This window comes from Megalobrama amblycephala, linkage group LG23, assembly GCF_018812025.1.
Source record: "Megalobrama amblycephala isolate DHTTF-2021 linkage group LG23, ASM1881202v1, whole genome shotgun sequence".
NCBI classification, from domain to species: domain Eukaryota; kingdom Metazoa; phylum Chordata; class Actinopteri; order Cypriniformes; family Xenocyprididae; genus Megalobrama; species Megalobrama amblycephala.
In genome coordinates, this window is record NC_063066.1 from 2,035,192 (window position 1) to 2,050,895 (window position 15,704).

Consider the following 15,704-nt stretch of genomic DNA (forward strand, 5'->3'; position numbering starts at 1 on the left):
ATGGAAAGGATCTGGCACACAGATCATGCCAATTTAGCATTGAATCTGTGGTTTACACTGGATGATTTCAGAACGCCGCCCTAATATCTCCAAGTCTGCTATCAGATATCTTCCAAATGTCTCTGGTTCTCATTCCTCGGTGCCGTCCAACTGTGTCTGTGGGCTGTGTTCTGGCAGAAAGTGCGCTTGCACAAGTCAAACACCCTCACGAATGTTTTGGTGTGCAGTGGAGAGTTAAAGCCGGGCCCATTGAGCACAGCGCCGTGAGTCTGTGTCATCCTCACATCTGGGGAGAGTGAATGAGAAACGCTGCGGATGAGAAGTGACCGCTCACACTGTGAGCCGCTTAATGTTTGTCATAAATCTTTTCAGTCAGAGTGTAGGCAACTCAATCTTTGGCTTTCAAAGGGAGCAAAGCATTTGAAGACAGATCACATTTAAACCACAAGACGTGTTTAGCAAAATGCATCATTTTGCATCAGCGAGGTTTAGTCCATATATGCATGGTGACAAAACTGCCTTCAAATGTGTTGGGTTTTCTGTGAGGAATCGAGACTTTGATTCAAGACTCTCCGTGTCATAAAGATATCATGCAGATATCACAACCATGATTTCTTCTTAATTTCCCTTTGGCACGTTCCATCAGCCATGTTTGTAATGTAAATCGCTCTGTTTGAAGTCTGTATTGTTATTATTATAACAGTTAAAGGATTAGTTCACTTTCAAATTAAAGTTCCCTGATCATTTACTCTCCTCCATGTCATCCAAGATGTTCATGTCTTTCTTTCTTCAGTTGAAAAGAAATGAAGGTTTTTGAGGAAAACATTCCAGGATTTTTCTCCATATAGTGGACTTCACTGGGGTTCAACGGGTTGAAGGTCCAAATGTCAGTTTCAGTGCAGCTTCAAAGAGCTCTACATGATCCCAGACGAGGAATAAGAGTCTTATCTAGAGAAACCATCAGAAGACGAAGAAGAGAGCTAGTTCAAGATGATCATTTATGGTTAAAATGTATAAAATTTTAATTTTTTTTTTAGAAAATGTCCGATGGTTTCTCTAGATAAGACTCTTATTCCTCGTCTGGGATCATGTAGAGCTCTTTGAAGCTGCACTGAAACTGACATTTGGACCTTCAACCATTTGGAGGCCATTAAAGTCCACTATATGGAGAAAAATCCTGGAATGTGTTCCTCAAAAACCTTCATTTCTTCTCAACTGTAGAGAGAAAGACATGAACATCTTGGATAACATGGGGGTGAGTAAATTATCAAGGAATTTTAATTTGAAAGTGAACTAATCCTTTAAAAACAGTGAGTTTCTATCCTGCTGTACCTGCTATCGGATTTATTTGAATTTAAACCCTGAATATACGGCTCAGATTCTGCAGGACAAAAATCACCTTGTTAAACTTTATGACACAGTTGTTGTTTTCCTTCGGGTGTTGGGCTGGGAATCATGAGCTCAAACTGGTAGTTAAGACCAAATCAGATGTAATGCACAGGTTTTCAGATGGTTTTTGTTAAAAAAACAGTCTTCATATTTCACATTAATCCAGCATACACTGGTGAAATCCAACCATCAATCCTCAGAGCTGATATACTGCTGCAGAAAAGCCACCAGGATGTTCATGTCGAACTGTAAACAGGTCATTGACTCGCCATCAAATATTTACCAAATTCTATTGTGGGCTTGTGAGGCCGGATGCGTCTGAAACACATGTATTGTGCACTGATCCAGAAATATTCCCTCTGATTGACGTGTGTGCTTTTATGTAGTCGCAGGGACAGGCATGGAAATCATTTTGCTCTGCTAGTCTGAAGAGAAACAGCTTCAACTGTATCTCTTACGTATGTGTGAATCTCTGCCATAGCTGTGCCAAACCAAAATTCATTCATCATATTATATACAGCCATATTCTAATATGCATAAAGTCTCTTGCTTACAACTCCATTGAATTCAAACGCTGGTTTACAGGTACTCTACAGAAATGTCAGCGGCAGCGTTGTCTGAATTCCTCAGAGGTTTGTCTGTAGATAAGGAAGTTATGATTAATAAAGCTTCTCGTGGGATGCTTTGGGTTATTTTCAGGCCAAAAGTTTGATTTATTTGGTTTATTAAACTCAAAATTGACCCCATTTACTAACAAGACCACACTTGAAATTGATTAATGTTAACCAATGCTGGCAAAACCAAATAAAAAAATGAATTGCTATACAATAAGCTGTTGCTTTAGGCTACTGTCGCCTTTCTAAAATCTCCCAAAAGCATCATAAGCCGAAGTAGATCGTATAATAATTATTGCCGCCAATGGTCTCTATGCTTTTGAGAAACGCAGCCCTGTTTTATTCAGAAATACATCACATTCAAAAAAATAACTAATGACTCTTTGGTACCAATGCTGTGTGCTCATTTCCACTGTGATTTCCCTCTATAAACTTGTCATATTAAAGTAACTCTTGTTGATGTGATTTCGGAGGCTTTTGTTTTGATTGTCAGTGTCGTTTGGCGTTAATGAGATCCAGGTGCGCCTCATAACTCCTCGTGACATGTTCATACTCCCGTGTCCTCCGAGAGACATTTATACCATTAGCACGCAAAGACCAATTAACGGTTTTTACGATGACCGTTTGACCTCTCTGTCCCACTGTCAGCTAAACACAAACCAGATTAACGGCATTTTAATGTGTTCGAGGAACTTTTAGTGCATCAGTAATCATTCAGTAAGCACTTCTGTTGATGTGAATCCATTTGAATATCTTACCATCTGAAAGTCAATCCCAGATAATGGATATAACCAGTGGAACTGGTGTGCATTTTGTCTGAAAAACATTCTAATGAGAATATCATTGACATACAGTGACAAAACAAAATATGTGCCTAAAGGTGTCGCTATATCCAGGCACTTCTGTGTGAGTCTACACTAATGACAATAGACAATGGACCATTTTGTCCACAAATTTTATTGAAAATTCTTTAGTGTGACCGCACCTTAAAGGGGACCTATAATGCCCCTTTTACAAGATGTAATATAAGTCTCTGGTGTCTCCAGAATGTGTCTGTGAAGTTTCAGCTCAAAATACCCCACAGATCATTTATTATAGCTTGTCAAATTTGCCCCTATTTGAGTGTGAGCAAAAACACGCCATTTTTGTGTGTGTCCCTTTAAATGCAAATGAGCTGCTGCTCCCGCCCCCTTTCCAGAAGAGGGCGGAGCTTTAACAGCTCAATAACAACAAAGCTGGAGAATCTCACGCAGCCAAAATGATGAAAGTGTTCAGCCTTACATTGTTCAAACCGGAGTCGACACTGATGGAGAGACTCAGGAAGAAGTTACAACTTTTAGACGTTTCTGAATGGTTAGTGGATAAATTGATGTAGTTGCTGTGGAGTTGATTCAACTCATCCACTAGCATGTGCCGTCATGTTCATCTTTTATGTTGAATTGACCCTCGTTTGGCGTAAAATGACGGCATGACAACAACACTCTACTACAACAACTCTTCCTCTTCTCTAAAGCAGCCCAACATGGCCCCGCCCCCTTTGTTGTGTGTTCTCGGGGGCGGGGTTTATGTAAATTTTAGGGTTTGTGATGTCACTAACCCAGGAAGAAGCTCGTTGTAGTCCCTACCAGCCGTTTGTTGTAGTCAAATTCTGTAAAAGAAAATATCTCCCTTTGCATTGAACTTTGATCATCGTAACTTTGCAGATGTTGTTTATGATCAAACAGCAACATTACACACTAACTAAAAAATTATAAATTGTGTCAGGTTATTTCATGAATTAGATAGAAAGATCTGAAAAAGCACATACATTTATCCACCCATAGATCCTCCCCTCAAAGAAATCAGGACAGAAGTGGTTGAAAGTGGACAAAAGAGACGGGAATGTATCTCTCGTCTACTTGTGATCCGATCCTTAAAAGCGCATTTAGGTGTAAACAGAACCATTGAGTTTTCATCGAGACCCTGAAGCGTGGCATGAATTCCATTTGCCTTTATCACAGAAATATTGTAAACATCAGTGGAACTGCAATGTCATTTATATTGGACTAAAAAGCCAAACAAGAGACGGGACTTTGCCTCTTTATTTCAGAGGTGCACCACACAGTGAAACTGCATCCAAGGATCTGTCAGGAATGATTATTAGAGCCTGGAACATAAAGGGAATTTGACTGTTCTTAGATTCTGTTGTGAACTTACTGAGGGTGAATTCACTTCTAATGATGATGATGCCTTTCTCTTCCTCTAGGTCTGGTGACTGGGTTTTCTATGAGTCCACCCACCCTTGACAACACCAAAGACCAGCTCGTGATTAACGCTAACGACACATTGACCATTACATGCAGGTACAATCAAGTTATCTAAACTCTGTCTAAAAGTATTTTAATCGGCATTTTGCTATTTTAAAAAAAATAATTGTTATGCAAAAAAAAAAAAGAAGAGAAAAAAAAAGAACATACCATAGCAGGTGAGATTTTGGGGCGTGGCTAACAGGCCATGAACACGTCAAAGCAAACAGGGCATTGCGATGCAATACGTTCATTATAGGCATGATAGTATCATACCTTCAAGATAAAATATTTAAGAAATTGTGAACACTCACAGGACCTTAAATGAACTTTTTCCCCATACATTTACATGCATTCTTCCTGAAAAGCTTAATGCTGATAAAAAAAAGTCCATGGACATATTAGACATCAATAACCCTAATGCATTTAGGTTAAATTACCTTTTGGTGCTGAATGGGATAAAATGTCTAGTTAAATAAACAATCAAGGCCAGGATTTGGTCGTTTTTGATTGAATAATTGCATAAGCCTGTGAGCCATTAGAAAAACAAGGAGAATGTTACATTTGGAATTGATTGGATGGTTAAGTTTAGAAATAAATGTGGTATGAACATACAGGGAGGCGATCCAACATATTTAGCTCTAATCCCTTCAAAATTTGCTGACATTTCTTGCCAAGAATTCCCAGAATAAATTGTTTTTCAGCAGTTACAAACATATACCTTTTGGGCCACCTCTCAGTGTGATCGATGTGCAGTATTAAGCAAAGTCATGGCAGGAGTTCAGAAATCACTATATTTCATAATCTGATTGAGGAACACATCAGTTTAAATGTCATTGCCTTTTCCTTTGCCATCTACAAACCTGTCCGTTCTTCCAAGTGACTCAGGCACTGTTTTCAAGACATGCACAATATTGCTTTTCAAGTAAAAAAACAAAACAATAATTTTTGCAAGCAATTAAGGCAAGGATTACTATTATTATTTCTCAGATTTAGGATTAAGGATTTAAACAACCCCCCTCCTCTGTATACTTTATATTCAGAGAAGACTGCTATTACTTTTCTAAATGTTTAGACCAGTGTGGGTGGTAACGTATTACGAGTAACGCAACTGCTGTGAAAGGGCCTTTAGTTTGACCAAAAATAGAATTTTTATTTTTTTGCAAGGCCAGCTCAGGTGACAAAAAGTAATGCAAAAGTATTGTAACACATTACTTTCCATAAAAAGTAACTAACGTAATTATTTACTTTTTTAGGGAGTAACGCAATATTGTAATGCATTACTTTCCATAAAACATAACCAAGTAACACCATAAGTTACTTTTTTAGGGAGTAACACAATATTGTAACGCATTACTTTCCATAAAAAGTAACCAAGTAACACAGTTAGTTGCTTTGTAGGGATAAAGCAATATTGTAACGCATTATTTTCCATAAAAAGTAACCAAGTACTGCAATTAGTTGCTTTGTAGGGAGTAAAGCAATATTGTAACGCATTACTTTCCATAAAATGTCTCCAAGTAATGCAATTAGTTGCTTTGTAGGGAGTAACGCAATATTGTAACGCATTACTTTCCATAAAATGTCTCCAAGTAACGCAATTAGTTACTTTTCTCGGGAGTAACGCAATATTGAAACGCATTAATTTCCATAAAAAGTAACCAACGCAATTAGTTGCTTTGTAGGGAGTAAAGCAATATTGTAACGCATTACTTTCCATAAAAAGTAACCAAGTAACGCAGTTAGTTGCTTTGTAGGGATAAAGCAATATTGTAACGCATTATTTTCCATAAAAAGTAACCAAGTACTGCAATTAGTTGCTTTGTAGGGAGTAAAGCAATATTGTAACGCATTACTTTCCATAAAATGTCTCCAAGTAATGCAATTAGTTGCTTTGTAGGGAGTAACGCAATATTGTAACGCATTACTTTCCATAAAATGTCTCCAAGTAACGCAATTAGTTACTTTTCTCGGGAGTAACGCAATATTGAAACGCATTAATTTCCATAAAAAGTAACCAAGTAACGCAATTAGTTGCTTTGTAGGGAGTAAAGCAATATTGTAACGCATTACTTTCCATAAAAAGTAACCAAGTAACGCAATTAGTTGCTTTGTAGGGAGTAAAGCCATATTGTAACGCATTACTTTCCATAAAAAGTAACCAAGTAACACAGTTAGTTGCTTTGTAGGGAGTAAAGCAATATTGTAACGCATTACTTTCCATAAAAAGTAACCAAGTAATGCAATTAGTTGCTTTGTAGGGAGTAAAGCAATATTGTAACGCATTACTTTCCATAAAAAGCAACCAAGTACTGCAATTAGTTGCTTTGTAGGGAGTAAAGCAACATTGAAACGCATTACTTTCCATAAAATGTCACCAAGTAACGCAATTAGTTGCTTTGTAGGGAGTAAAGCAATATTGTAACACATTACTTTCCATAAAAAGCAACCAAGTACTGCAATTAGTTGCTTTGTAGGGAGTAAAGCAACATTGAAACGCATTACTTTCCATAAAATGTCACCAAGTAACGCAATTAGTTGCTTTGTAGGGAGTAAAGCAATATTGTAACGCATTACTTTCCATAAAATGTCACCAAGTAACGCAATTAGTTGCTTTGTAGGGAGTAAAGCAACATTGAAACGCATTACTTTCCATAAAATGTCACCAAGTAACGCAATTAGTTGCTTTGTAGGGAGTAAAGCAATATTGTAACACATTACTTTCCATAAAAAGCAACCAAGTACTGCAATTAGTTGCTTTGTAGGGAGTAAAGCAACATTGAAACGCATTACTTTCCATAAAAAGCAACCAAGTACTGCAATTAGTTGCTTTGTAGGGAGTAAAGCAACATTGAAACGCATTACTTTCCATAAAATGTCACCAAGTAACGCAATTAGTTGCTTTGTAGGGAGTAAAGCAATATTGTAACGCATTACTTTCCATAAAATGTCACCAAGTAACGCAATTAGTTGCTTTGTAGGGAGTAAAGCAACATTGAAACGCATTACTTTCCATAAAATGTCACCAAGTAACGCAATTAGTTGCTTTGTAGGGAGTAAAGCAATATTGTAACGCATTACTTTCCATAAAATGTCACCAAGTAACGCAATTAGTTGCTTTGTAGGGAGTAAAGCAACATTGAAACGCATTACTTTCCATAAAATGTCACCAAGTAACGCAATTAGTTGCTTTGTAGGGAGTAAAGCAATATTGTAACACATTACTTTCCATAAAAAGCAACCAAGTACTGCAATTAGTTGCTTTGTAGGGAGTAAAGCAACATTGAAACGCATTACTTTCCATAAAATGTCACCAAGTAACGCAATTAGTTGCTTTGTAGGGAGTAAAGCAATATTGTAACGCATTACTTTCCATAAAAAGCAACCAAGTACTGCAATTAGTTGCTTTGTAGGGAGTAAAGCAATATTGTAACGCATTACTTTCCATAAAATGTCTCCAAGTAACGCAATTAGTTACTTTTCTCGGGAGTAACGCAATATTGAAACGCATTAATTTCCATAAAAAGTAACCAAGTAACGCAATTAGTTGCTTTTTTCGGGAGTAACGCAATATCGTAACGTATAAATTTCCATAAAAAGTAACCAACGCAATTAGTAACTTTTTTTGGGAGTAACACAATATTGTAATGCATTAATTTCCATAAAAGTAACTTTTTTGTTACTTTTTCCCCCCAACACTTGTTTGTATTGGAGGAAGGGCCTAGGAGAGGAGCCTAAATCAAGCTTTATCTAATCAGCAAGATTCAGATTCCTTAAAGTGATAGTTCACCCAAAAATGAAAATTCTGTCATCATTTAAAAATACTAAAAATACTAAGGAAGTCAATGAGGAGCAGAAACCGTTTGGTTACAGACATTCTTCAAAATATCTTCTTTTGTGTTCAAAAGAAGAAGGAACTTCAAGCAGGTTTAGAACAACATGAGGGAGAGTAAATGATCACAGAATTTTCATTTTTGGGTGAACTATCACATTAAGCTTAAAATGTGGTTTGTGTATCATGTTATAGCAAAACATTTAGAATAGCAGTGACTTTAATATGATTACCTGACCCTATTCCTCTAGGGGGCAGCGGATTCTGGACTGGAGCTGGCCTGAAGAATCTTTGAGTAAAATCGAGATTACCGATCGGCAGCAGCAGCAGTCACCCGGTGACTCACCGGGCCACAGAGCGGTCAGGGTGAAGGAGTGTCAAGGAGAGACTGGCAAACCCTACTGTAAGTCCTTAATACTGACCGACGCCCAGGCCAATGACTCAGGATATTACCGCTGCTTCTACCAGGACATCAAAGCGGTCATCGATGGGACCACGGCAGCCAGCGTTTTTGTCTTTGTGCGAGGTGAGAGCTGTGTTTTCGCTGTGTTATTGCTCTTGATATTGTAATAATGATTATTAATGTTGATTAGTAGAATATATAAAACATTTTTGTGGAGAAACGGCACGTCATGTTCTTGCTACACAGACAAAACCCTGGTCACTAAAATAAACAACTCTGATTGGCCATTGCATTCATAAGCTCAACAGAATCATGTCTGATTGGTTATAATGTTCAGCGCTGCAAAAAAGCATAAAAAGAAATCAATCTCAATCTAGACTTTTATTCATTTTCACATTATTCTTTAATCACCACATCCATAACAGATTTAGTTTAATTGTGCTGGGGCTTTTATTTTGAATTTGCACAGCATTTTTGCTCATTTTGGTGGCATTTTTTGCCCCTGTTAATTTCTGACCTTTATGTGCGTTTCACTGAGAACAGTTCAGTCTATCAAATAATGTGATAGACTTGTTAATTATACCAGTATGAGGACTCAAATGATGTGTAAATGTTATCATTTTCTGAGAATGAGCCTGTATTTAATGTTGAAGTTCTGGACAAATGTTTTTCAGCCCATTTGTTTAAAGACATACTTAACCTTTGAAAGAATAGAGGTTATTTCTGAAGGAAAAACATTTCTCTCATAATTTTATCCTTATAGAGTTAGTTGAATATCAGTGTCTCGTCCCTTTTGCAATCTGTGGCATTTTCCTGAGGCAAACCAAATCACAAATCCCATTTTTATTTGACTCCCTTCAAAGAATGCTTGGCCGGGCTGTCTTTGTCTAAAGTTTCTATTTTCTTTGGGGAACAGACAAAGACATCATAAACATCTCATTGAAAACATCACCCCTCTTCAGAAGATCACAGAAGATTATACATGAACATGCTAAGAACATGTTTGGTTTAGCCCTGAGACGGCCCACGATTAGGAAAGAGCTTTTATACTGAATAAACTAAAGATAAGAAAGTTAATAAAGAGACGCTACATGATGCCAAATCTGCTGATATCACCGTTACAGATGACAGTGTCCTCCTTATCATATATGAGGAAGAATATTTATGTTGGGTTTGATGGCTTGAGCACATTTTCACCTCATGTGGAGAGTGAATTCACTGATTAACATTACATTTGGACGTCAAGCCTGGATTCGTATATAAATGGGTCTTTTAGCAAAACTCTTTGATCCAACACTCATTCAGTCATGTCACTTATACGTTTACAGTATGTGGGAAAAGGCTTTTGAATCCAGGCCTACTATTCCAGTCCAACTTTACAGAACATGTTTTTAATTTAAATACCATATAAAAATGAAAATTCTGCCATTTCCACATGTCATTTCAACCTTTTTGATTAATCTTAGGGCAGATTTTCCCACACAACGCTAAGTTATAGTGACAAAAAAGACAAAAAAGGACATAACAGCAGTCCATACAATCCAGCGAAGTTCACATTTATCCCGTGTTCACAGTCCGTCGATGGACCTGGACTAGCTGGATGAGCATGATTGCTTTGTTTTGGATTAGTTGGACATCACTGACACCAGAACGGCATTAATTCTTGCACAGTTATCAGTGATTTTGGACTGTTTGTCACACAAAACTAGTGTTTGCTATCAAGACTTGCATTGTAATGAGCATTTTTGTGCTTTTTTTCTGTATATTTGGCCTTTTTGAAGTTTGATAGACATTGAGCATGTATCATAGTGCGATTATAATGGGATTTTGGCAATATTGCAGTTGAACTTTACTTCATGTAAACACAAAACTTCAATCAAACTAATGCAACCATCAAACTACAATACACCAAGCATGTAAACGCCTTAATCGCATCATTACCGCTCTGATCAAACGTACACGGCTGATGTGTTGTTCACACAACTTCATGAATGACATTATTTTGAAGTTTTTAATCCACTCCGAATCGCTGAACTCTGTCTTAACACAACCCAGTTACAGCGGCATTAGTATTTTCAACACGCCGCTGAATAACATCCAATATATCCATAGAAATGTGTTTTGCATTGGACAAAAGTGGGTCAGAAACACACCTACTACATGTGATTTCATTATTTGTGTAATTGAGGTAAAAATAACCACACTTCTTATAGCGAAATTAAGATATTTTTGATGAAATCAAACATTTTGATGAAGAAATGCTGAGTCAGTGTTCTGGCGTACAACACGGAAGCTCTTCAACGTATGAGAATGACACAGAAAAGAAGATATTGTTGACTAAAGTGGTTATTTTTGTTTTGTTTTTGCACACAAAAAGTATTCTCGTCTCTTCATAACATTAAGGTTGAACCTCTGCAGTCACATGACTGTTTTAACGATGTCTTTAGTACCTTTCTGGACCTTGAAAGTTGATTATATTGCTGTCTATGGACGATTTTGGATTTCATCAAAAATATCTTAATTTGTGTTCTGAAGATGAGCGAAGGTCTTACAGGTGTGGAATGACATGATAGTAATTAATGACAGAAATTTCATTTTTGGGTGATCAAACTGCTTAGACTAGTCTTAAAAGTTAGTCATCTCATTTTTTTCTAACGTTTTGTTTACCTCTTGTTTTACTGCAAGTTGGTCAAACTACTTCTTAAGACACAGTGAGTAAGTTTATGCAACTGGTTCCAGGTTTGGACTGACATGTGTGAGTGAGTAATGAGAGACTTTAATCATTCCTAGGGGGATTGTTTATCTTCTCAACACAGTCCAGCTCTGTATTTGTAACAAATTGGTTTTCCACCAGTTGATCAAAGAGTCTGCGACATCGGACAGCTTTCCTTGCGTTACTCTCATTTCTTGACAGCGTTTTGGATGAAACGGGCCCAGAGAGAGTCAGGTACAGACACCCCGCTGACTCGCTCACTCATGTGAAATGCCGGGTGATTTCTCCTGACAACATGCCGAAACCGCTTCCACAGATCTTACCAGGGGGCTGATCAGAGCCAGCTGAAATCACAGCTATAAATTAGCAGTGAGCGTAGAGCAGAATGGCACTTGGCAGCATGTGGCTTCATTTAGGTCCCGCCGCCTCCCGGAGCTGTCGGCATTGTGGATACACTCCGTGCCCTCCAGCGCCTCCCAATCTCTTCAGAAAAAAGCAATTCACCTCCTGAGGATGATTTATTTTGAAGCACCATAACTGTGAGGATTTGTGTATTTTTCCTATTATGCATGTGTATGCAGACCACCGCGGGGCAGAAACATAAACCTCAAGATACGGACCTTTGTTTGGACTCCGACAGCTTGGAGTGATTGATTCGAGCTACGTGAGGAGAAATCAGACTGGTTAGAATAATGGCAGCATCAGCAGGTGACGCTCAAATAAAGCCCGTGAGCTCCCGCTGAAGGTGAAAGCTGTGTTAGCGGCCCCACACATATGGATTCTGACCAAGACAAAAGCCTCTTATTAAGTGGTTTAAGGAACGGTGCTGGAGACTGTTGATAGAGCTGTGTCACAGAAATCTTAGATATTCAGGATGATCCACACGCTAGATCTGTGTATATTCAGGCAAAGAACTTGAGGTGGAATGTTAAGTCTTGACTTTAAGGGAATATTCTGAGTTAAAGACTTCAGCTTTATCAACACTGTTGATTAGCACAAGAAAATCATTTTGAAAAATGAGTGTACACTTTATTTCTATAGCGCTTTATACAATATCGACTCTTTCAAAGCAGTGAAAATCAGAAAAAACAATGATCACTGATGCAAACAGAAGTCAATTCTGATCTACTGAAGACAATAGTGTCATTATTCAGTTCAATGTTGATTCAACTGCTCAGAGTACATACTCTCTAAATGGTGTTAAAGTAACACTGAAGCAGAGTTAAAGTTAATGAGATAATTAAGCGATGAATGAGTATTAGTGATGAACGCCTGCTGTTAACAAGTAGAATCACTGAAGAAAAGATAATCCTCCTCTGCTGAGATCTTGAGAGATATAATGTCTTTTATTTTCAGGTGATTTCATCTAGGACTGTGGCTGAAGTCAGTTGTAGTTCTTGTGTTTCTCTTTTCTTCAGTGATTCTGCTTGTTAACAGCAGGTGTTCATCACTACCGATCAATCATCACTTAATTAATCGCTTAATTATCTCATGAACTTTAACTCTATTTTTTAACACTATTTAGAGAGGGACCATATGTACTCTGAGCAGAGTTGATTTATCTCTGGTGATTTTGCTGTGTATGCACAATGTTTTGACAGTATAACCAAGATTTAGTACAATTTAAAGTATTATCATCTACTCTACACAAGCATGTGGATGCAAACACGTCTAGACCACAATTCAAAACACAAAAGTTTTAGTCTATAGTTTTTCTATTCAATTGAAGACTTGGTCTTGCTTAGAAAGTTATTTAAAGTCAAAATGTTTTGCCTCAATAAACTCCTAATTACTGCTTAATAATAGTTAGTAAGGTAGTTGTTAAGTTTAGGTACTGGGATGTAGAATATAATCATGCAGAATAAGGCATTAATATGTGCTTTATAAGTACTAATAAACTGCCAATATCCTAGTAATATGCATGCTAATAGTTAAAAAATAGGGAAAATTGGACCCTAAACTAAAGTGTTAACTTGAATAATTACACATCTTGTTTACTGTAATGGCATTTGAAGAAAACTCTTTAAGTATGGACGTTTATCACCACAACAATGTTCACTGAAGCTACTACTACTACTATGTAGTACCCGAAAAACAGTATGCGAACAGAGTAGTATGTCTGAATTCATAGTATTCGAAAAACAGTAGGCGAAAAGTAGACCTGGATGAGATTCTGAAGTGTGCATATGATGGACACTTTACTATCCCATGAGGCCACGGGAGAGGATTTGTGAATGGAGTTGAAGGGGTGCTGGTAGGTCATGTGACAGTAACAACATGGTGGATGTAGTACGTCCGAATTCATTCATTCTACACGCATTCGTACTATATAGAACATACTTTTTCAACGGTCATTAAGTAAATTTAAATTCAAATTGCAGCTTTCATTGGCTAAGGACCGCCCAGAGGCCCTCTAACTGACATGTACAGCAACCAATCACAGTTGTTTTGTTCCATGCCACGTTTAGGAGCGTTAAAACATAAAGTCGATGTCCCTACAATAACAGACCAGTGTGGATGTATGCTGTGAACTTCACATACTTATGAAAATCCAGCGTTTAGATAATCATGGCGGCTTTCTTCTTTGGCGTCGCGACGGCTTTGTTTCCAGGTGGACCGTTAAACAACACGATAAACACATCTTCGGGAAATCCTGTAGAATTCAACCAATCAGATGACGACTTTGATTCAGGGTTGTTGCGGTTTCTCCAAGTTGGAACTCCAACTTAAAAAGTTCCTACTTGGAACTCGGAATTTCCAAGTACAAATGGAACGCACTATATTTGCTTGTATTTGCATTGTGTATGTATGTTTCTGAGCTTAAAAATGATGTGTTAACCCATGCCTACTGGAATTAAATCAGTAACGCATGACCAGAGGATGATCCACCAACATTACTGCTCAAATATCAAACATTCTCCCTAAATAATTCATTAAATTACATGTTGGTGTTATGCCATTATATTAAGGTCCTGATTAGCAAGAAGTCCTGTAATGTTGTGGGGCTTGATTCGAGGTAACAGGGGCAGAAAAATTATAGACAACTGAACTAATGTACCTTTTCTTTTCCCAAACAAACAGACCCACAAAATCCATTCATCATGAGAAACGGGAGTGAAATGGAGACCCTCTACATAACGGACTCTGATACACACATTGAAGTGCCATGTTTGGTTTCAGATCCTGACCTGAAAGTCTCTCTCTTCTTGGTAGGTCCAACAGCAGCTCAGTTTCTATGGAATGGATGAGGGCACTGATTTGTTTTTGTGTTTTTTAGAGATTGAATCCAGGATTGTTGCAGTTACTGCATGAGAGTAACTTGCAGCTCTTAGCTAACTCAAGTAACATATAGTTTTCTAAGCCAAAGGAAATGAAAACAGTAACTCAAATAAACAACTTTTCCAGATCTTGATTGGCAAATTTCCTCAAGGAAAATCTCCCAACTAATACTGTAAACTATAATGGTAAATATGGAAGCTTGTTTCTGCCACGGAATAAAAAAATGTAAAAGATAATTGCAGCTTTTTATCACACAATTGTGACTTTTATTTCTTGTGTTTACAAGTTTATATCCTTCAATTCTGTGTTCTTTCCCAAGAATTGTGAGATATAAACTTGCAATTGTGAGTTATAAAGTCCAATTCTGAGAAAAAAGTCAGCTCACAATAACAATTTTTATGATTTCATATCTTGCATTTCTGACTTTATAACTCACAATTTTGATTTTATATAACGCAGTTGCGAGAAAAAAAATGAATTGTGAGATAAAAAGTTGCAATTACCTTTTTTAGTTTTTTATTTGGTGGCGGGAACAATTTCCACAGGGAACCCCAGTTGGTACATCACTGTAATATTAAAAATTTCTGATTTGTAGGATACTTACATTGAGATTACACATACGGAAATGTATATAATAATAACATATTATACTACATATAATATAATAATACATTTTTAATGATATAATTATGTTTCTACTCGTTGTTTTTAAATATAAACATTTAAATGGTGGCTTTTCAAACATTAAACATTGCAACCTGGTCTCATGGAAAGACGTACCTGTTCGCAAGTTGCAAAAATATGCGTACATATCACTGCAGTTTCCAACAGAAATGAACACTAGAGGCAGTAAAACAGCAAGCGCTTTTAATCGTTTTCATACACAGTTACGATTACAGGGTCAGGATTAATAAAGACTTGTTTTCACGTCTCCTTGCACAATATTATGACTTCAAAACGCTTTTTACCAAAATGCACGATTTGTAAACGAATATATTTTAGACTTGGACATTTTAGCTCAGCTGATACGGAGTTGGACTGAGGACGAGGAAGCCTTAGGGTACGAATCCTAAAATAAAATAAAAATATGTTAATTAAAAATACAATGAATATGCAATAGTGCACATATTTAGTGAGAGTTTCTTTTTTTAGCTGACTAATGAGTTTATGGTCATTGAACGGCTTTTCT

General features: G+C 37.2%; 1 protein-coding gene across 2 annotated transcripts in view; it reads left to right on the forward strand.

Moving 5' to 3' along the window:
• The window catches only part of flt4 (fms related receptor tyrosine kinase 4), a 49,010-nt gene that overhangs the window by 9,099 nt on the left and 24,207 nt on the right, over nucleotides 1–15,704 (forward strand). For both annotated transcript variants that reach the window (XM_048176541.1, XM_048176539.1), the window contains exons 2-4: nucleotides 4,249–4,345; nucleotides 8,372–8,646; nucleotides 14,318–14,445. In XM_048176541.1, coding sequence (XP_048032498.1) covers nucleotides 4,249–4,345; nucleotides 8,372–8,646; nucleotides 14,318–14,445 — 500 coding nt within the window. The remainder of the gene's footprint in view (nucleotides 1–4,248; nucleotides 4,346–8,371; nucleotides 8,647–14,317; nucleotides 14,446–15,704) is intronic.